General features: G+C 41.0%; 1 protein-coding gene across 3 annotated transcripts in view; it reads left to right on the forward strand.

The window, feature by feature from the left end:
* nfatc3a (nuclear factor of activated T cells 3a) overlaps positions 1-24,235 on the forward strand; it is a 77,825-nt gene that overhangs the window by 22,865 nt on the left and 30,725 nt on the right. For all 3 annotated transcript variants that reach the window (XR_009787430.1, XM_061765771.1, XM_061765772.1), the window contains exon 3: positions 6,479-6,641. Coding sequence is in view for 2 of the 3 variants with exons in the window: in XM_061765771.1 (XP_061621755.1) it covers positions 6,479-6,641 (163 nt within the window). In the remaining variant the exon portion in view is untranslated. The remainder of the gene's footprint in view (positions 1-6,478; positions 6,642-24,235) is intronic.

Here is a 24,235-nt window from a genome sequence, read left to right on the forward strand (position 1 = left end):
CTAATATACTGCAATACCTGTCTTGCGGTAATGTTCTTGGCAAAAAAATTTAAATATGGAAATTCAGACAAATTTGGACAAATTGTTCTAGAAGTGGGCGGCACGGTAGCCGACTGGTTAGAGCGTCAGCTTCACAGTTCTGAGAACCCGGGTTCAATCCCCGGCCCCGCCGGTGTGGAGTTTGCATGTTCTCCCCGTGCCTGTGTGGGTTTTCTCCGGGCACTCCGGTTTCCTCCCACATCTCAAAAACATGCATTAATTGAAGACTCTAAATTGCCCGTAGCTGTGACTGTGAGTGTGAATGGTTGTTTCTTTGTTTGTGCCCTGCGATTGGCTGGCAACCTGTTCAGAAAATGGATAATAACTGTAAATAACTCTTCAAAGACGCTAATGTTCACACACGGTGTCGTCTTGTCGTTTCGCTTCATTTCTCCATAATATTCCTATTTGTTTTGTTTTAAACTGTTTCACTTGACATAAAGATAAGTTTTGCTTTATTGGAGAAATGCTAATAGACACCTCCTCCATCTATAGTTTAGTAAATAAAAGCCCTCAGCCACTATTTTGTGGAAATGTAGTACACACTTAACGGCAATGTTGATTTATTAAAAATGACGTGTATCTCCATATTCTCTGTGCATTTCTCCACGACCGATTAAAAAAAATGTTTACTATGCAGCGGGTTTATCAATTGTTTTATTTTGAAAAAAAAAACAAAAACATTTTCAGCAGCTTTCATCGCCTAGTTTGTGATGACAGTAAACACTATTGTGATATTATCATTATTGTTGGCAGATTATCGTAATACAAAGTATCATATCACGAGTTTCCTTGCAATATCCATCCTTATAGAAAGCAGGTGTGAAGCATGTTTTTATTTGAACAAATGCTAGGAATTTTTACATTAGTTTGCATTTCCAGACACTGTCTGGACAAGTTACCTCTTTTATGATTATGAATGCTATCGCTACTTGACGAGATTTGAAAGGCAGTTAATTGGTCGAGGCCATGAAAGGACCCATAAACAAAGTTTAACTGTGCCATAAATCTTGAACGTTTTGATCTTTAAGACAAATAACAGTGCAGTAAAATTTAAAAAGAACATTGTTTGACTAGATCGGCTTTGGAGGGAAAACACACTGTGCTCCTGTGTTCAATAAAAGAACTTTGAACTGTGTATCAGCAGTATAAATCTTACATAGTTACACTGCAATGTCTAAGAGGAGAGGCTTGCGTCTTCTAAATAGTATCCACATTAAAGGGTGATAAATGGATTCAAAAGTTCAACATGTATTATTTTAGGCTAAAAGTCTGCTGTCTGTTCACCAGATGACGGCCTCCAGTGTGTGCACTGGCCCTTATAGTGCTGTAAATCACCAGAGGGTGCATATGGTAACAAGGTCAACAACACCCACCCACACAGTTGTGTACATAGACTGATGTGAACACATGCATAGACATAACACATGTGCTTGCTCGTGCTAGCCACTTTCTAGACTATAACGTCAACCTTTCGCTGATGCAGTCATTTGATGTTCTCGCCTCTCTATTGCAGGTAGACATTTCGTCCATAACAGTAGCCACACTGTCGCTGTTGTTTTTCTACCTTTTTGTTTTGTTGCTGTTCTGCATAAACAGCGTGGGAAAAGAATGTGGGGAACAAAGTGGAGCCAGCAATTTCCGGCCTTCTCAAGGAGTATCAGAGTTGTAAGACAGGCAGCAATGTGAGGTGTGAAGTTTAATACCCAACACTCACTTCTCCCACCCAGTTTTGTTGAAATAAGTCGTCACTGTCCGAGCAGTATTTTATACACCAGAGGCTGGCACTGATAGCCGTACTCATCTAGTTATCTGATTGCAGGATGTTGTGTTGCTATGTAAAAGAACAAGCAGGTGCTGCTTCGCTGAGTTCTGTGTAAAAGGAAAAGGCAGATAAATGCTGTTCTTCTGTTACAGCTCAGATGGAGCAATTTTGCTGAATTTCTGTATAAAAGAGGCTCCTTCCTGACACATTGATGTGAAGATTGCTATTCAGTAACACACATCCACATAAACCTATTCATCATTCCCAATGAGTATTGAGTAAAAATGTGCTAATCGGGTTGGGTTTTTGAGATCATACAATAGTTGGGCAATACATCCTCTTTCAGATGTCTACATTGTGGCTTATTATACTTAAGTTGTTCTTGTTCGATCCCCCTCCAAAATGTCAATCGTTGTAAAGAAAAAGAAAGAGAAAAAAAAAAAAAAAAAAAAAAAAAATATATATATACATACTATTTCAAACACGATTATTTAATAAAAATCTCTGAATGTCCTGTTTCCATGTCAGTATTGTAGTGAGAAGAATAATGCTTTCCAGAGGCATAGTTGAACGCCATATAGCTTGTGTCTTGTTGGTCTTCTTTAGACCATACCACAAACGAGTTGAAACTGAATCAATTACACTCCACTTTGCTGAAGACGAGTGATGCATTCTGCAAGGAATCCAAGTATAAAGAAGATCACAACTGAAACCTTCAAATCGGAGCAGCTTTTGTGCACCGTTATGACGTGGTCATCCCTCAAAGGACGCAGCCCCTGAATTGGGACAAATTTAGTCCATTCAACCCTAGTACTGTCATGAACGGAACAAAGGACAGAACCCAAAATGCACGATTCCAATTCAAATGGATAGTTTCAAAAAGAGAGGTTTAATAAACGGGCAGAGGTCGGTACACAGGCAGGCAATCCGCAAAGGCAACAGTATCCAAAAAACGTGAGGCAAAAAGGCAAGGTCAATAATCAGAACAGGGTCTCGTCTTACTGTGAGTCGGTGACGTGGAAACAAGGAATGCTGGAACGTGACAACTAGGTACAACAAACTGGTGACCAGAAAGAATGAGACACGAGGTTAAATGCATGGGGTAATTAGGGTACCGAGGCACAGGTGGGGAAGATGCTCACAGGAGCAGGTGTGTACGAGACAGGGGGAAGACAAAAACCAGAACACACACCCATGACAAGTACCCAGTAAACAACCTTGAACTATAAATTGGACAAAACAAAAATAAATTGATTGAATCAAGTGCTTTGTGAATTTGATTGCGATTTTTTTGTCTAGTACTTACAGTGAATACATAAAGTCAATACATTGTATTGTAGTATACATCTGCGGGTAGGATGATGCCTCTCCAGTAGGACTTGGACATTTGAGAAAGGTTATGCTGAGACAATCTATAAGGCAACCTTCTGTCCCTGCTCAGGTTTCATCTGGCCTTCTCTACTTATATTACCGTGGCAGCCTTACAAGCCACACTTGATCAGGTGATTATGTCATGGCTCCTGTCAGGAAAACCTAAAGTTTACCAAACTGACTTTACACCGGTGATGTGCTTAGTGTCTTGGAAGTAGTGCAAGTTACACAAGAGAGAACAAAGACATAAGAAGCTTTTGTGATGGACATGGGGAACAAGTAATGGTTCTCCTGGGCAAAGTCTGGTGTTTATCTGACCGTTGCACCACCCTGAACACCACGTGGACTTTCTTACTACATTTAGAGATCACATTCCCATCTTTACCTTACTTTCTCACCAGTCTAATGCGTCTCCGTTGATTGCAATTCATATTTTAAGACAAAATCTTTTATAATTCAAGCTCTACGTAACTGAAATGTTATGTGTTAAGAGTAGTGCATTTAGCGCAACATTTTAAATACAGTATACAAGGAATCACATCATAAATCCCTTCAGACAAGTTTTGACTGGGTTAATATTCATTTTTCATGGCTATGATTCCAAAATTGGATTTTGACCAATTTAATTCACTTGAATAGAGAGACTCAGTTCGTCAGAAAAACACAATGCCAGGTCGTGTGGCACACTACATATGAAGTACACTTGCACAACAAACACCTTGACAGTACACACACATTCTCCTACCCTGTTATTATTGCTTGATCCAAACAGATAGCAGCTAGCAACTGACAAGTACCTCTTAGAGATATTAGTGTTAGTACAGACTATAGTATAACTACGATTTAACAGCAGAAGGATGCTGGTAAACCATCTAAATTTCCCATTCAAATTAATGGCCATTGACTTAAGCTGTTGGGCACTTTAATTTAACATTTGTTAACTATCAGATTCAGACTGAACACAGTTGACATTGCACGGTACAATTCCTTCTTTTTCTTTTGTTTGAATTCAGCAATATTGTGATCAGCCATAATAGAGCTGCATGTAGCACTCTTCACCATACTACCCTCGTAAGGTCCATTTTTCTGTTCTGTTGTGATAATCACATAAGAGTCATCATAAATACAATGAATAAAAACACTTACATTTACTTGGTTGACATCTAAGATAGCCGAGACGGTGATCGACTGGTTAGCACATCCGCCTCACAGTTCTGGGGACCGGGGTTCAAATCCCGGCCCTGCCTGTGTGGAGGTTGCATGTTCTCCCCGTGCCTGGGTGGGTTTTCTCCGGGCACTCCGGTTTCCTCCCACATCCCTAAAACATGCATGATAGGTTGATTGGAGACTCTAAATTGCCCGTAGGCGTGATTGTGAGTGCGAATGGTTGTTTGTTTCGTGTGCCCTGCGATTGGCTGGCGACCGGTTCAGGGTGTACCCCGCCTCCCGCCCGAAGATAGCTGGGATAGGCTCCAGCACCCCCGCGACCCTGGTGAGGATAAGCGGTATAGGAAATGGATGGATGGACATTTAAGATTTGCTCTGTTTTTGTGCACATTTTTCGCCAAAATGTTGTTCAGTCTACAAATAGTACGACCTTGGAGGTGTTCCACTGTATATTTCATCAGCCTTGAAAGGGTAATACAACTCTTATTATTAATTACAATTTCGGTGCAGATTCGAATAAAAATGTATTACCTCTATGGAGGAAGTAGCCTGTTAACCAATGCCAGGGTCAGACTACTCTCACAATGGCACTAAGACTATCCATCCATCCATCCATCCATCCATCCATTTTCTGAGCCGCTTCTCCTCACGAGGGTCGCGGGCGTGCTGGAGCCTATCCCAGCTATCCTCAGGCAGGAGGCGGGGTACACCCTGAACTGGTCAGAATCAGAATCATCTTTATTTGCCAAGTATGTCCAAAATACAAAAGGAATTTGTCTCCGGTAGTTGGAGCCGCTCTAGTACGACAACAGACAGTCAATTTACAGAACACTTTGGAGACATAAAGACATTGACAAAAAAAAAAAATGCCGGTAAATTTTTTCTGACAATTGTGCAAAAAAAAATGCAGAGTCCTCTAGCACTTAGGTTGCCAGTCAATGGCAGGGCACATACAAACAAACAACCATTCACACTCACATTCACACCTACGGGCAATTTATAGTTGTCAATTAACCTACCATGCATGTTTTTGGGATGTGGGAGGAAACCGGAGTGCCTGGAGAAAACCCACGCAGGCACGGGGAGAACATGCAAACGCCATATAGGCGGGACCGGGGATTGAACCCCAATCCTCAGAACTGTGAGGCAGACGCTCTAACCAGTCGTCCACCGTGCCGCCGGCACTAAGACTACTGCCATAAAATCCTGTTAGTCTCAGCCAGAACACTGGCAACCACAATATATTACAATATTAAAATATCCCTTCTTTTACAATCATTGAGCTAATCTTGTCAAATCAAGCTGTTGGGGGAGGCGGGTCCGGAAAACATGAACCGGATATAACCATAGCAGCAACAACAACAATCACAGAGGAAGAGGCGCTAATTTTGATTGTGGCAATGTTTTGTGATGACAAAAAGAACAAAAAGACGAAAAAAAAAAATTCGTCTCATCCCTTGGTGTTCCGGAAAGGACGGTCTGGGCTGTCCAAGAGCTTGAAGTAATGTTCATGTACGTTTAATACAGCTAGCAAGCAGACAACATAACGTTATGTAGCTAGCTATTTTGCTCCAACTTTTTCTTTTTTTTTTTTTGTGGCCATGGTAATAGTCACACCCAACATCAAAACTGCAGGTTTGCTGCTGCCATAACTCCACGAGCTTTTCTTTAATTTCTTTCTTCAACTCGTCCCTATTTCTGTTAGATATGGTGAGCGTGACTAAATGCTGACAACGGTAACAAAAGGAAGTGAGGCACCATTGTAAGGTGGACTCCCTCAGGGTCGATGTCAAGGTGCTATGTCGTAGGTTCTCATTGATATGTCATATAAACGGAAGATATCCAAAAAAAAATCAAACGTGAGACTTTCCATTGGCATTGTAGTGCTTCTCTGATGCCAAATTGACAAGCAAAACGAATTTTGTCATTCCAGAAAAAATATGTCAGGCCCGATCTTGGAAATCGGCCATCATAGCAAATTGGGTCAATAACAGGCCTAAAATCTTGTATCCAGGAATAACAAAACCATGGACAAACACAAATTTGGTGCTTTATGATGGCTTGTTGCCAGAAGTCTTCTCACTACTAAGTACTATTTTAAATTTCAATTGTGTATGTGCATTCTTTTCTCCTCAGGACATCCTCACTTCCTCCCCTCGACTGGCCGCTTCCAAGTCAGTTCGGCCAGTATGATCTGAAGATTGAGGTGCAACCTAAAGCGCACCACCGAGCGCACTACGAGACCGAGGGCAGCAGAGGAGCTGTCAAAGCGGCATCGAGTGGCCATCCCATTGTCAAGGTATCACATATTTTGGTGTTTAACAAACACTTTGAAGCCAGCAGATTGCAGATTTCTACTGCCTTACACCCTGGACTATTGTGTCATTAAACCAATGATGCCAGTTTTTATTGCAGTGCCGCTGGAAAGGATCGAAGGTCACGGGCATTCAGTGTAGAATTTCGACCTTGCTGCTTTCGTGCAGCGATTTCTCCAGATTCTATGAATCTTTTGATGATATTGTGGACCGTAAATGATGAAATCCCTACATTTCTTACAATTGTACTTTGAGAAACATTGTTCTTAAACTGATGGACAATTTGCTCACACAGTTCACAAAGTGGTGAACCTCGCCCCATTCTTGCTTGTGAACAAACTGAGCCTTTTGGGGATGCTCCATTTATAAGCATTCATGATGCTGAACTCACCTGTTTCCAATTAACCTGTTCACCTGTGGAATGTTCCATACAGATGTTTTTTTGAGCATTCCTCAGTCTTTTGTTGTCCCTGTTCCAGAATTTTTGGAAGGGCTTAAAGGCATCAAATTAAAAATGAGTGATTATTTGCAAAAACAAAGTGCAGCAGTTAGAGCATTAAATATCTTGTCTTTGTAGTGTATTCAAGTGACTATAGGTTGAAAAGGATTTACAAATCATCGTTTTCTGTTTGTTTGTTTTTTTAAACCATTTTTATTCGTATTTATTTTATACGTTTTACACAACATCCAACTTCATTGGAATTTAATTTGCAAACCACATACCAAAGAGTTCAACTATTGCACCCTTTTGTGCTGAAGTTGTCCTCAAAATAAGAGAGAGACTGAGCCAAAATTAGTTGCTGAATTCAGCAGCCACTTCCTCAGTCAGACTGTTTCACCACTGTTCAGGGATTTTCTTCCGCATTTGAGACACAGTGTACTCTAACCACAAGCATTAGAAACCCCTTCGTACTTGGAATACTCTTCATACTTGAGTTACAGATGCCAGTAACTGATAATGTTTTAGAACTATTTTTACCTCCTCCAACATCTTCGTGTTTCCTCAGTACTTCTAACCTGATCGGTTGACTATTTAATATTGTACAGCTGCTTCAAGCTGGTAATAAGCATCTACTGTATGGTTTTATTTTACACACACACACAAACGTGTATATATAAATACCATGCCTCATGGACAAAAAAACTTTTGAGCAAGCAATAGTAAAAGACCTCGTCCCCTAATAATTTACGGCTGCGGTAACAAGGATCCTTCTGTGTGATTAAAGTAGGGCCTGTTGTGAACCCTAACAATGGCTGAGTTCCTGCTGAGTGCTTCAATAGCGGCCCTATCAGCACATCAGGAACACTGCACACATTCCATTCACCTAACTGTACCTTAATCTGGATACCTGTAATCATATTTATTTTAGTCTATTTTCCAAAATGTAGATAGCTGTGTAAATTTGGTTAATTTACAGTGTGCTACACCTCAAAGGTTGCACAAAAGCTGTGATATCAGCACATTACACATGTACTAACTGAGTATCAGTCAATCACTCAATCAATCAATCAATCAGACCTTATTTGTAAGTGGTTTTCATAGAAAAAATATGCAACACAATATGCTACACATTAATTAAAATATAAAAATAAATCAAAACTGCCCGCCACTTGTCTGCAATGACAGACACGCATGACACATGCAGGTTAAAATTTATATTGTAATGACCTAATAACCTGTCAAAAGAATTAACACTTTTCTAATCCTTTTCTTTGGCTTTTTATGAGTTTTTTTTTGTGTGAAAACATGGAATATGTGGGGCACATCTAGCCTGACCAGCTCTAAATTTGTCGAGGTGAGACTGAGACTTTTTATAGCATTTACTATTAACTATTCTCTCTGTAGGGGCATTTTTTTTTTGCATCATTTTTGTCGTGTAACAGGTTGTTGAAAGAGCAGTAATATGATAATTATGCAGATTGAGTGCAAGGTAGAACAGTTATGACAAAGTTTCAGTTGGAAAGGTCAAACAGCTGTCGGCATGAAATCTCATGAAAAGAATCCGGAAGACCACAAAGTCTCGTTTTATTGTTGTTGCCGCTTAAGAACCGGCCTGTCTGTTCTCACATAATCAGTCAGGCAGGCTCCCCTCCAGGCTGATAATTAACCATTTCAACCTCAGCGTGACCAAGATTCTATCCTGCCATATGTGACAATGCATAATTTAGCGGTCAAAGTTTGTCAACCAAGCTTTGCTATACACTTGCCCTGATTTCTCATTCTTTGTTTGGGTAGTGCAGTGGCATTACATCCTATAGTGTTTAGTACCAGTGTTGGATAAGTTATTTTATAAATGTAATATATTATGGATTTCCACTTACTGTGATTTGAAGGCAGTTAGTTACGATATTACACTATTTCTCCGGTCCTTTTGAGTCACTTCACCAAAACAATAAAATGTACCGAAATAAACTCAAGACAATAAAAAGTAACGTATTTTCACGACCATAAGGCGCACCGTATTAAGAGGTGCAGTCTCAGTTATGGGGTCTATTTCTGTATTTAACAGATACAAAAGGCGCACCGTATTATTGGGCGCAGGCATGGTAAAACATACGCTAGCTTAAAACATACGCTAGCATGCATGCACGCTAAAACAATGTTTTTAAAAAGGCAGCGGGAGCAAAACTGAGTTCGGTGGTACTTTATTGAAGTATTTAACAATGTACTCACGTTATTTTTTTTATCAATCCTCATCCACAAATCCATCAAAGTCCTCATCTTCTGTATCCAAAATGAACAGCTGGGCAAGTTCTCCATCAAACTCGCCAGGTTCTCTCTCGTCATTGTCAGAGTCAGTCTCGTTGCCGTGCGGCTCCTCAGAAATGATGCCGGCTTTTACGAAAGCTCGAACAACAGTGCAAGCAGACACGTTAGCCCAAGCATCCACAATCCATTCACAAATTGTGGCGTAACTCGCCCGGTGCTGCCTCCTCGTCTTAGTAAAGCTGTGTTCGCCATCTGTCAATCCATTGCTCGAGTTGGTCTTCCAACTCGGGCCACCTCACCTTGTTTTCCACTGCGGTCAAGCCAGCCTCCACTCGGAAAGTAGCAGTCAAGCCAGCCGCCCCTAAATTTGTTCATACTAGGCATTACGGTAATAGGACGCCAACTCGCGGCGAAAGCCACCTTCAAAATAAAATCTTCCCAATAATACGGACGTCAGTGCTCTTCGGTTAAGGAATGCAACCAGCAAAGTTCATTTGACTCTTGAGATACATTGAAAAATTTTGTTTATTTGATATCTTAGGAAAAATAAATGGTAAATGGACTACACTTATTTGCTCTCAGTGGGCCTTGCATGGCAGCAGTCGCCCATTGGTTTATGAATGTGTGTGTGAATGTGAGGCTTTGTAAAGCGCTTTGGGCACTGTGATGGTGTAGATAAAGTGCTATATAAGTGCAGTCCAGTTACCATTTATTTTTCACAAGATATCAAATAAACTACATTTTTTAATCCATGTCAAGATTCAAATTAACCTTGCTGGTTGCATTCCTTAACCAAAGAGCATTGACGTCCGTATTATAGGGAGGCTTTTATTTTGAAGGTGGCTTTCGCCGCGAGTTGGCAACTTATTACCATAATGCCTAGTATGAACAAAATTAGGGGTGTCTGGCTTGACTGCTACTTTACGAGTGGAGGCTGGCTTGACCGCAGTTTGTTTCCGCGGAAACTCAGCTTCGTCTTCTTGACTTGGTGAAGCTCGTTTTCCTGCTTCCTCCACTTGCGAACCATGGATTCGTTTATCTTGAATTCTCTCGCGGCTGCTCGATTCCCATGTTCCTCCACGTAACTAATAGCTTGCAGTTTAAACTGTGTTTCGTAAGCGTGTCTCTTCGTAGGTGCCATTTTCGGGGGTCCTTAGCCAAACCGATGCACATACCGGAACAATATACCTACTGGGGGCGTGTCTCTGTCACGCGCACCCTTCCCCCTTTACGCTCGCATGCTGTCCTCAGTCACGTCCGCCTTCCTCTATATAAGCAGCGTGTCGGCAGGAAATGCTCCCAGTCAGTCAAGCGGAGCACTCATTAAAGTTACACAACAACAGTTACAGATTTTGGAACTCGGTGCATTATAAGGTGCCCCGTCCATTTTGGAGAAAATGTAATACTTTTAAGTGCGCCTTATGGTCGTGAAAATACGGTACCTTGTCATGTAATCACATTGAGTATGACTATAAATGTAATATATTATGGATTTCCACTTACTATGATTTGAAAGCAGTTAGTTACAATATTACACTACTTCTCCGGTCCTTTTGAGTCACCTCACCGAAACAATAAAATGTACCTAAATAAACTCAAGACAATAAAAAGACCTTGTCATGTAATCACATTGAGTATGACCAATCAGCGGTGCTGCTACAATGATTGATGTGTCCAATGATGAGAACTAGCTCTTCAGTACTCATATTGGTTACTAAATGCTCCGTATTTCATCTTCATCATAATGCAACGTCTTACCATATGACATAATTCTTGTTATTCCAAAAACATACTACGTATGAAACAATACACCTGCAATGTGCCTTTGCACACTCTACAGTTACTGTATATTATTAGGACAGATCAATGAGAAATGCTCAAAAGGTAATAAAGGGTTAACTTCAAGTTACTTGACCCACTCCACTGGTTGCAAGGGGGTCAGAGCACACATACGTGTAAACAAGCTTGCACATATCGTGTTTCCCAGGTGCATTGAAGGTGTGGATAGTGTTATTCCCCTGTGGCAGAATAACACTTGTGCCAGCAAAATCTGGTCACAGCTATCCAGCCGCACAATAATGAGGCATAATTGATGTTAAAAATAATATTTTAAGAGTTACAAAGGGTGACACAATGCTTATTTTTTTCCCCGCTTTGCATCTTGTCGTTTCATCATATTCCACACGAAGCCAACTGTAGGACTCCAGAAGCAGCTGCCGGAGCAGGAGCAGCGATAGTCCTCTGTTATAGATTTCCCCCTTTCATTCCTGTGATCCCTGCACTGTATTCTCTGTGGGCCATGACTTTACCGGTGTGATGTCACCCAATGACGCCACAGCTGCCATATGGGCATGGCTGTGACTTCCTTTTGTGACTGTGCCGTGCACTGCTGAGCTGCTGTATCAACAGAAAAACAAGGAAGCCTGAGAACAGGAACTGCAGGGTAGTGTTTTTATCACCTACATACTACTTTTGTTTTTACGATACACCTTTGAGCACTGTTGTCATTTTGGACTAAGAGGGGTTGGTAAAAACAAGCTAAATGTGTTGTATAAATGTGCTAACTTATATTTGTGGATTTTTGGAGTCTGATTAACATTAGAACACATTGAAGCGCACCCCCAGACTGTCAAACACTGGCCAAAGCAACAGATGGCTGCTATAGCAGCGTAAAATAATGTCTTCTTCATATCAGACAGCCCTGCGATTGACTGGCAACCAGTCCAAGGGTTTACCCAGCCTCTTGCGGGAAATCAGGTGGGATAAGCTCTTGTTTGCCTCAATCCTAATAAGCACAAGTTGGTCGGTCGGTCGGTCGGTCGGTCGGTTGGATGGATGGATGGATGGATGGATGAATGGATGGATACATACTTGAATACTAAGTTATGGATGGATGGATACACACTTGAATATTAAGTTAGCAACTACAATTAATCCAAAAATGTATCTGTGCACATTGTGATGTAATGCATAGAAGACAAGCCCAAAAACAAACAACCATGATCAACAAAGAACATAAGTACAAAACTGCTCTCAGGCTCTATTCACACTTGTATTTGGGTACTGTAGTACAGACCAATCATTGGACCAAAGGTTGCCCCGTAAAAAAAACATATCGTCGCTGTTAGACAGAAATCTGCTATGTCCAATTATGATCAATGTCATATTTTTTTTCACAAATAAATACTAATGGTCAGTCTCCACGTAGTCTGTTGTTTTAACAAATGATTAACCAATCTAAAGTGTTGAAAATAGCATTAGAGAAAATCTATTAACACTCTTGCACACTTCATCTGTCTGACAAGTTTTGTGTAACTGAACCCATTCTTGACTCTCAGCACTATTTCTCTTCAAGATTGAAATTCTGTAAATTTTGTAGACAAAGACAAGTGAAAATAGTCAGATTAGATATATTTCAGAAGGCCTGTTAAAAATCGATATGCTTTGTTGCACAAGGAATCCCGTCAGCCACGAAGGTAAATTTGTGTTCAGATTTCCTCCTGTCTACTGTGTAATCAGCTCATCTTTTTTTTTGTTTTAATTGTGTTTATTTTTTAATTGCGTCACTCATGGCTCTTACATCTTTGAAATGTTGAGTTTGGGAAGATGATGTGGCCACAGTCAATGCAGCGACGATATGCATACCTCATACCGACCAGACGAGTACTGTCTTTTGGAAAGAACACTATATTTTTTTTTGGCTTGCTGAGTTGTCACAAAAAGCTACTAAAATGGCTTTTAAAAAGCACCAGAGAGATACATTACAGCATAGAGAGAGAGGTCACGACGCATGTGCTATTTAATATCCAGGACTTTGGCTGTCATTTTATCACTGCTCTTTGTCTTTGGTTCATGCAGTGTTCACGCATTTCAACCGAAATGAATTGCTCTGCACGAGAGTTCACTTGAAAGTGGACCGAGACCCACTCTTCAGGTCTCAGGCACTTGTTTGGGATGCACCAGAGTTTGGATGATGCTCACACTTGACCAAAGAAACAGAGCAACCACCCCAAACGTGACAAGTGTGTCAGTCTCAAACAACCGTCTTCAGGATGACGATTTACGCCTTTCCTGTCTCTATGTACTGCACAGTAGCAAAAAAAAAACAATGACAGTATTTGCATTGAAATATTTTGACATGGCTTATTCCAGGTACTGGTTCTTGAGGACTGACTGAGGTTGTAAGCTAATTCTATTACTTCCAGCTACAGTGTCCAGTACAGTTCTGTATCTTTATCACTAGAAGGCAATTGCAAATAACATGCAAAATGTAAGAAATAAAAAAAGCAATCGATTTTAATTATGTCATACAAAAATAATCCAGTACTGTTGACCGCCAGATCTTTTTTCAAATACCTAATGATACATTGCAGAATAGCCACGTCTGTGCCCGACTGACTGTGGCTGTGTTAGCCATTCCTCAGGGGTTAGCTACAGATGACAATCGGTGCACCTGTTGCTAGGAGACATTTAAGTCCAAAGCCTCTCTGGCTGGCTGAGGTATCCTTGTGCGTATTTAACCAGCTTAATTGAGTGCTGCTGCGCCCACACAAATACAAGGAGCACTTTGGTATTACCTGCTGGGCCATGGATGGAGGCGAGCAGACAAGACAGGCGAAAGAACATGAAAGTTAATCAGATTATTACACATTTAACTGTACTAAACAATAAGTGTATAAAGTCACAACACATGGATGAAAAAAAAAATCTAGAATACAGTGAACCCTCGAAGGTCGAACATAATCAGTTCTAGGACAATGATTGACTACCGGTTCGTATTCCAAAACATTTTTCCCATTACAATTAGAATAACTATTTTAAGCTAATAATAATAGCTAATAAGGTTAAATAAAGCTAACCTATAATAAAATGACTAACCCTTTAATGATGTGTGATGAAAGCATGAAAAGGGAGGCTTTCTGACGACACTTCTTATGAGTCATACAAATGTAAAACTAATTGAAAGTCTGATTATGAACATTTAAAAAAGGTACATCCAGTACATTAACTGTGATGACACTTCACAATAAAACTAAACACAGCTGACGTAGCAGTATATATTCCATTCTCCATTTTACTGATGTTGCCTGACAGTGGACTTAGTCGTATTGTACTGAGCAGCCAGGACAGATATGTGTCTACCACTTTTGACTGCTCCATCGCAATAAGTTTCTTTCCCAGTTCACATGGTCTTCATCATTGGATATGAAAAAGCAAAACACTTGTGGAGTTTATCTTTTAAATGCTCACCTGCTGACATCACACATTCAGTCTCCTAGTCTTTGCATAACCTTTGAGGATGATTCTATCCAGGATTTTGGTTGAACTCCAAATTGTGCGACTTAAGGAGCAGTTGGCAATAAAATCAAAGTGCCAGAATTTACACATCTTAATGTGTGGTTTGACCATGAATATGAACAGCGGGTGGGTGATTTGGATTTATTATTTTGATTGCTCAGCTTCGCTCACTCCCTTTTTGTTTTTGTTCATTTATTTCTATGCGCCGCCTCCCTAAATAGACTGCCTGCCATAATTGGCGTGTGGACAACAATTCAGAGCTTTTCACTTGAAGCTGCTGTTACTTTGCCACCGGGCTTTATTTGATATAAACACAGTGGAAGCCATTCGCCGTAATCAGTCTTTGTTCACTGCGAGGAGGCAAGTCACAAGGAGTATGAGTTTCATAGAGAGGTCGAGGGAGGATAGAATGGGAAACGGGAAGGGGTGAGCGCAGACACATCCTCCAGGGCCATATACAGCTCTGATGCAGTATACAGTAAATGCTTGTGCGTGTGCATGTGCATGCACATGTATTGACCTTGTTTAAACAAACAGTCAACTGGCTCCCTCTGCCCTCCCTAGCGTGCTGGGCAAACAGCGAACCTCTGAGATCAACATAGCGTACATGCATGACAAAAAAACAATAACTGTCAAATAGATAGAAGAGAGACTTTTAAAGCAATTTCTTCCATAGGAAGTCAATTAATCCATTCCAGATGCAGACAGTTGGCGTCATAAAACCTTTAGTCACTCTACTGGCAATTTTTTAAATAACATTTTAAAATTCCCAATTATCATACAAGTTTAAAGAGATGTTAACCACAGTGTAATGCAACTATTGATCTTTTTTTTTTATAGCACTTCTCCTAATTGGGGTCATGGGTGAGTTGAAGCCTATACCCTTGCCCTATACTTTGGGCAAGAGGCAGGGTACACCCTGAACTGGTTTTCAGCCAATCACTGGACACATATAGACAAACAACCATCCACACTCACACCTATGAACAATTTAGAGTTGTATGGAATGTGGGGAAAATCCATGCAAACACAAATTCCACATAGGAAGCCCAGGGCTGAGATTCGAACTCCAAACCTCAGAACTATGAGGCTAACATCTATTCCATAATAAAACTAAATAATCCTAAATTCAAATGGGATCGGCACCAGCACGCCCGTGACCATCGTGAGGATAAGCGGTACGGAAAATGAATGAATGAATAAAATGAAACTATTCACGCAAAGAAAATGGAACTTATCAGGAATTAATAAAGCCTTGTACGTCTGTCTGTTAGTAGGCAGCGTAGCATGGTGGGTTTTTTCTGGTCGTATGTTCAACATGGCACTTGTTGGAAAAACTATTTAGATGAAGTCTCACGAGACTTGCTGAGGTCTGTCATCCTACAACCTCATAAAAATGACCTTCGCTGCCATTGTGCTTGTTTCCACATCTGTCACATGCATACACAAACATACTTAAGCCCAACTATTAACCCCTGAAGGACCAGCATTACCACTAAAGTCAATGTGCTCCATCCAACCCCCATTCCCCTCTCTAGCATAAATTGAAGAGCGGCAGCTTATGTGCGTATGAAGCCCCTTGCTCACACACATACATACGCGCACACACATACTCGATTGCATACACAAAAAGTCTCACTATGGCAACGGTGCAGCAACACAGGGAAACAACTTAGCAGTGTCAGGCGCTGGCTGTAAGAAAGTGTCGAGTTACGGCCCGACCCGAGGTGGACGGTAACAGAGATTTGTGAGTCACGTAGCAAAATTGGTATAGCAGAGTGTTGACGACATCTAAACAAGAAATTACTAGCAAAACACCCACCTGTTTGAAACAGTATTTTTAATTTGGACACAAGAAATGATTAAAACATAGATTAATGTTGACAGGATAAGCAGGATAAAAGATGGATGGATGGATCTATGAATGTTTTATGCTTGGGAGACTTGGAAAAGTTAAGTACTATAAGTTAAGCAGCCTTCATGTTACCATGACTGTATAGAAACAAGACCAAAACAGCGCCATTTTATCAAGAGCTTCAAAAGTAAATCTTACCTGCCTTACTTATTTGCATAGGGCAAATAGGCAAGCTCTTAATGTACTCCTTCCAATGTGTACCAGTTGTTTTAAGGGCGATGCTAAAGCACTTAACGCTATGCCCCCCCCCTTTTCTTTTACTGCTGAATAATAGTACCGCACTGAAATGAACATAGTTCAATTTGGGTGCATTTGCCATGGCAGCAAACACCACCTAAAAACACATTTTTTTCTTTTTAATTTAACCATTTTGAAAATGTAAAAACAACAAAACACCATCTTACCTTCGATAACAAATTGTGATGTACAGTATTTGATTCTGGAGTCTGACTTCATGTTCTTCTCTTACTGTTCTTTACTTGAGTCTATCTTGTTTAGAATAAATGTTGACCAGAAAGCCCAAAAACTTAAATAAAACTACGCACAGTGCTAGTTAATCCATTGACACTTACTGAACTGAGCTTTCTGGACGTACACTCAAGGGAAGTCATACATGATGCTGGTTCACCGTGCCGCCCTGGTTCAATTCAAATTCCAAATTGTATGACCTTCAAAAGCGTTTAACTTCGAATAACACGTACACGTAAATGGAAACCCAACTTGTGTTTTTGGCAGGTATTACCTTGAACACATCTTTGCTGCGTGTACAATTTCATGTTTACACGCAGCGCTGGAAGATGTTTTTGCCCCTGAGCTTGTTGCCCTTATTATTGGACCCGTGGAACAGATGAAGGCCAAAAATAAATGGGGACTTTATATAGTGGGAGCTGGATATGTAACTGTATCCAGCTGTTTTATTTTAGGGGAGAGAGTTCATCCTCAGCCCAAATCCAGTCCAGTCAGAGGCAGCAGCAGTGGTTACTGTTTGTTTAATGGCGTTTAATATTGAAGTGATCTTTATTAAGATCCAGTTTCTTGCTGACCCGCCAGCAAGATCCATACAGTTTGCTGTGGACAGCTACAGAAGTTAAAAGTTAAAAGTCCACAGACCACCCTCCTGGGATATTTCACACTCCAGCACAGATTTAGGGGGTGACTCTGGAATGTGAAAAGTCAAGCGTGCATGTGTTGTGTTTTTTGTTGTCGAGACGCATCTGCAACCAGGACCCTCTTTTTACCCGTCCTAGGTGTTGCCTCTCCCCCCTGAAGAGTGCTTGGACTGCCATTCGTCTTTTGTTGTTTCATAAACACATTGTGTTCAAGCTGGAACGCTACTGGCAGATGACTTGCACAAGGTCTAAAATTAACACGGGCCAAGTCCAAATTAGGGTAGATTTTCCATTTGGCGCATAAATATCTGAAGGCTGAAGGCAAATGTTTGTACTAAAATAGTCCATGTCATAAAAGACGTTGCAGTGTGTCTCTACCACATTTGATGTCATTTACAGGCTGTCCCAATTTGATACATACACATCAGCATGTGTCTCACCATGGTTTAACTGTCTCAAGCAAGTTTCTTGGCACTGTTTAGATTTTGAGAGCCAATCCAGTTCTACACTGTTTCCATTCTTGAAATTTGTCGCCAGCAACCCGCTCGTCGAATAGTTCCAAATGTATTATGTGGCAGTACATAAAAGGGGCACATTAGAACTCCTCAAGACGAAATAATAAAAAAAAAGACTTTCAAACGATACAGTAGTCAAATGTAGAAACCATAAAGGGTGACAAAAAATGAATGATATGGTTCAACTTGAATGTGACTCCAAAAAACAATGTAGTCAAAAAGCCAATGAAAAGCAAAGCTCATGCAGTTTACCCACTTTTTGTGAGGTACACTGTGGTTTCGCGTGATATCCTGCAAATTTGCCTGTTTTCGGGAAAATTTAAGTTGTACAAAAATCTTTGAACTGCCATCATTTATGATGATGATGTTGTGTGACTTCTTCACACTTTTAGTTTTCTTTTGAAAGCTAGCGCTACCTTCTTGCCTGAACTGACCCACTTTTTCCCTATTCGGCTGCCATATTTCATGTAGCTTTACTCTTATGAGTGACACAACCACGCTTGAGCTCTTTTTGTTAAAGTAAATGTTATTCTTCAAATTGTGCCCCTCCTTTATGGCTCACGTGTTTATTTTATGTTAACAGAGACAGTCTTTTCACTCCTGACGACTGGTATTTTGTAGTGCCCTTGCATTTTTCAGAACTAATTATAATTATTGAATCAAAGAGAGGGTAAATTGAAAATAATCAGCTTTTTAGAAACTGTTGCACATTTGGGTGAGCGACTAAAATAGTCCGTCTGTGTGGCGATTGTTACGCGTCACTGCGACATAAAAGGAGCCATTTTATGGCCCTCTTATCATGGTTTCCTGCTTGCTTGGAAATAACCCCTGATCTACTAAGTGTGTATTTGTCAACACAGCATACCAAATCATAAAGATATAAGAGAAACATTAAAACTCCAATGACTGATGAATGGGCCGTAGCACCCCTGCGGCCATACAGTTGTAATGGTGGCAGGAGGACATGATGCATTTGTATGAGTTTCACAGAACTTGGAGCTTCAGGAGGGCCAAATGAAAGTGGAGAATTTTGTGTTTTATTGTGAGTCGTCAAAGTTTAATGACATGCTCAGATAAAAAAAACATAGAAAAGTAAAATTATTTCCAACTCTAGCATCACTGGTGTGTCTACTTTATGTACAACCCCAATTGCAATGAAGTTGGGACGTTGTGTTAAACATAAATAAAAACAGAATACAATGATTTGCAAATCATGTTCGACCTGTATTTAATTGAATACACTATGAAGAAAAGATATTTAATGTACACTTTATTGTTTTTAGCAAATAATCATTAACTTAGAATTTTATAGCTGCAACACGTTCCAAAAAAGCTGGGACAGGGTCATGTTTACCACTGTGTTACATCACCTTTTCTTTTAACAACATTCAATAAACGTTTGGGAAGTGAGGACACCAATTGTTGAAGCTTTGTAGGTGGAATTCTTTCCCATTGTTGCTTGATGTACAGCTTCAGCTGTTCAACAGTCCGGGTTCTCTGTTGTCATATTTTACACTTCACAATGCGCCACACATTTTCAATGGGGGACAGGTCTGGACTGCAGGCAGGCCAGTCTAGTACCCGCACTCTTTTACTACGAAGCCACGCTGTTCTAACACGTGCAGAATGTGGTTTGGCATTGTCTTGCTGAAATAAGCAGGGGCGTCCATGAAAAAGACGTTGCTTGGATGGCAGCATATGTGGTGCCTTCACAGATGTGCAAGTTACCCATGCCATTGGCACTAACACAGCCCCATACCATCACAGATGCTGGCTTTTGAAGTTTGTGTCCATAACAGTCCAGATGATTCTTTTCCTCTTTGGGCCGGAGGACACGACGTCCACAATTTCCAAAAACAATTTAAAATGTGGACTCGTCGGACCACAGAACACTTTTTCACTTTGCATCAGTCCATCTTAGATGAGCTCAGGCCCAGAGAAGCCCGTTTCTGGGTGTTGTTAATAAATAGCTTTTGCTTTGCATAGTAGAGTTTCAAGTTGCACTCGGGATGTAGCGCCGAACTGTATTTACTGACATTGGTTTTCTGAAGTGTTCCTGAGCCCATGTGGTGATATCCTTGACACATTGATGTCGGTTTTTGATGCAGTGCCGCCTGAGGGATCGAAGGTCACGGGCATCCAATGTTGGTTTTCGGCCTTGCCGCTTACATGCAGTGATTTCTCCAAATTCTCTGAACCTTTTGATGATGAAATCCCTAAATTCCTTGCAATTGTAAGTTGAGGAACATTGTCCTTAAACTGTTCGACTATTTTCTCACGCACTTGTTCACAAAGAGGTGAACCTCGCTTGTGAATGAGTGAGCTATTCAGGGAAGCTCCTTTTATACCCAATTATGGCACCCACCTGTTCCCAATTAGCCGGTTCACCTGTGGGATGCTCCAAACAGGTGTTTGATGCGCATTCCTCAACTTTGTCAGTCTTTTTTGCCACCTGTCCCAGCTTTTTTGGAACGTGTTGCAGTCATAAAATTCCAAGTTAATGATTATTTGCTAAAAACAATAAAGTGTATCAGTTTGAACATTAAATATCTTGTCTTTGTAGTGTATTCAATTAAAGATAGGTTGAACATGATTTGCAATCATTGTATTCTGTTTTTATTTATGATTAACACAACGTCCCAACTTCATTGGAATTGGGGTTGTAGTTAAAATGTAGTAGCAATCAGACCAAACATCAAGAAAGTGTTCGTCTTTGAAGGGCTCATAAAAATGGCCAAAAAGACTGAAATGACTGCTTCAACCCACACAACAGTTGTTGTCTTTTCAGAAATTGATTTTTTAGGCTTTGTTGTGGGTCTATTCATAGTGATCAAATGACCTAAAAATGTCATTGTTTTGATGTGAAGCCAGCTTCAGGGTGTTTTTTTTTTTTTTTTTTTTTTTTTTTTTTAAAGCCAATTTTCGGCTGGTCTCGTCCCAGGAAGAACATGAGTATGGCAAAACCCTTAAAATTGTGCTTTATTAGGTGTAAGAATAATGACACAGAGGCTATTTCAAGAAGGCCTCTATATGATGGCTTGCAGACATAATGGCAAATGAGTGGAATGAACAACTGCGGATTTTTTTGCTTTTGTTTTCATGTTTACTTCCGGCCTGTGACAAACATGATCATCACATGATGATGGACATCATCAGTTTTTGTGGTGTTTCCTGTCTTTCCACATGCAGCTCTTAACTCATACAGTCTGCAACACATGTACTGCTGCTGCAGATGAACGGTTTGCATGAGCGCTGACCGCCTGGGCTCACGTGAGGTGATCATGAACAAAACAAAGCAACAGTGTGGTTTTTCTGAGTATAAAAATTGTGTCATTTACACTCATGGGCCATTCAGACCTGGGAGCATAATGACCTGTTAGCTTGTTACTAGCATGATTTATGCTTTCATGTGGCTCTTAAGATCTAATATGGTTGCCAAAGATAAGCCCATTACTGGTTATTATGGAGGCCACATGCTGCTCCTCAGTGTAACTTCCTTCCAAATACATTTCAAGTGCCAGATACTGTATTTTACAACAAGGAATGGGATTCTCTTCACTCGTTACTTACCATCTCTGGTGACTTTTTTTTTTTTTTTTTTTACTGTTTTCTGTAATACTAGAATTGAGTGTAAAATCTATCCTTAACTCAGCACACACCAAAAACTAGTCAGTCACTTTCATCCCGTAATGTTTCCACTGCGGCGGATAATGAAAAGATGTGGTGAAATACACGGAATATGTATAAACATCTCTCGGGTCTTTGCTTCACAACTGAGCCGAGGGCATGGAAATTTGTAGCTCAGATTGAAACACTTTTAGTAAATCAATGGATTTAAGCCAAATAAAAGATCAGCAGAGGTTTCGACTTGTATTTCCTGTTGAGCAGTACTATCTGGACTTAAGACAAATCCGTTTGAACTCTTAAAATGTCATAGCTTTGGGGTAAATATAACGTCCGTCTGATTTGCATTATATTTTCTGGTTGTGGTTGTTAATGTATTTTATAAGCAATGATAATTTGAGAGATTCCCTCATAAATAGCATGTGAATGCTGAGAAACGGCAGTTAAAGAAATATATGGACTATGACACACGCACAACGTATTATAGCAACATGGAAGATTCCATGCAAATATGCCTCCTAGGGGCTTTAGGGAGGATAACAATAATTATTTCCACTGCTTGGCTCAGTTCTGCTCACCTCTTTTTCGGCATAAGTAGACAAATTGTATCCCAGAAGAGACTGAAGGCAGCAAGAAAAGGGAATGCTGCAGTAAAATGTAGACTTTGGAGCATAGCACTGCAGCGTCCAAAGTTCAGCCACAGCAACAGGGTAAGCTAACGTTAGCATCAGTGGGTTTTTTTGTTGTTGTTTTTTGTTTGTAATTTCTGGCTCAACCAGTGGGTTACGCCACCTGTATGGTATCCGCTGGTACATGGTTTTGCCAATAGAAACTATAATAGTACTATAATGTAGCCAGTATAGCTGTGCCAAGCTGAGTAGTTAACATTCAGTGGAAAAGGGGCATAACGGGCATAACTACTACTATTTATTTTCTGACCTTACCTTTGAATGCTAAGTCTAATATTTTGGTTGTGATAAGTAGTGAATTGCCTTTTGACTAAGTAGGTCAGTGTAGTTCAAGGCATGATTGTGACTACACAAATGCCTTTTCACTCAGGTTGGTTTTGGAACAGCATATGACATATCCCACTTTCTGTCCTTTCAGTAACCACAATATTGGACAGAGCGTTGACGCGGTGGAGTGTGACGCAAAGCTTAGAAGAAGATGGGGTCAGTAACCAGCTGCAGTTCGGTTCAGGCTTGGCAGTTCCCAGGGTGCAAACAGCACTGAAAGACCTTGTTCTCCTCAGCGAGCCTGTAAAGGCTGCCCTGCATCTAAGGTGGGGGGGTGGACTATGTGGGCAGTACAGGGCGTGCAAATGTGAGCGGGGGTGCCATCCCGCCGTCACCGGGTCTGCCAAGCACAACATCACAACAGTAGTGCGATTGTGCGGCTTCTGGGTTTCAGAAAAACGTCCTGCTGTCATTTCCATCTTGCTCTCAACTCTACCAGACACGCAACACTTTCCGCCATCAAAAAGCTCACCTGTCTTGAGTAGAAACCAGGGTTCCAACTCTCAGGACAAATGGAGAAAGCAGCTGCTTGCCGGGTGTGCGAGGCCAACATGGTTGGCAGGCGTTAGACACTGGATTTGAAAAGGATGACAGCATTATTACTGGCAATTTTCTCTCCTTGTCATACTCACTTGAACTGTGAATGGGCTTTGTATATACTCTCCTTTAGAGAAAAGTGCATCATTTTACTTTTTGGGTTACAATGGGGCGGCACGGTGGACGACTGGTTAGAGCGTCAGCCTCACAGTTCTGAGGACCGGGGTTCAATCCCTGTGTGGAGTTTGCATGTTCTCCCCGTGCCTGTGTGGGTTTTCTCCGGGCACTCCGGTTTCTTCCACATCCCAAAAACATGCATGAATTGGAGACTCTAAATTGCCCATAGGTGTGAATGTGAGTGTGAATGGTTGTTTGTTTGTATGTGCCCTGCGATTGGCTGGCAACCAGTTCAGGGTGTACCCCGCCTCCTGCCCGATGATAGCTGGGATAGGCTCCAGCACGCCCATGACCCTAGTGAGGAGAAGCGGCTCAGAAAATGGATGGATGGATGGATGGGTTATAATGGATTGTCCCCGCGCTGGTACCCTAAAAGTTTCAGCCTTGACACTAAAATTCTACTTGAACAACGTAATATTATTTAAAAATATTTAGTCTTGGGTCTCTTTACTCGTGAACAAGACCCCAAGATACTTGTAGAATGGAATGGGAGATCGACAGGCGGATCGGTGCAGCGTCTGCAGTGATGCGGACTTTGTATCGGTTCGTTGTGGTAAAGAAGGAGCTAAGGCGAAGCTCTCCATTTACCGGTCGATCTACGTTCCTACCCTCACCTATGGTCACGAGCTGTGGGTCGTGACCACAGGTGAGGGTAGAACAAGATCCCGGATACAAGC

The sequence above is a fragment of the Phyllopteryx taeniolatus genome, chromosome 2 (assembly GCF_024500385.1).
Source record: "Phyllopteryx taeniolatus isolate TA_2022b chromosome 2, UOR_Ptae_1.2, whole genome shotgun sequence".
NCBI lineage: Eukaryota > Metazoa > Chordata > Actinopteri > Syngnathiformes > Syngnathidae > Phyllopteryx > Phyllopteryx taeniolatus.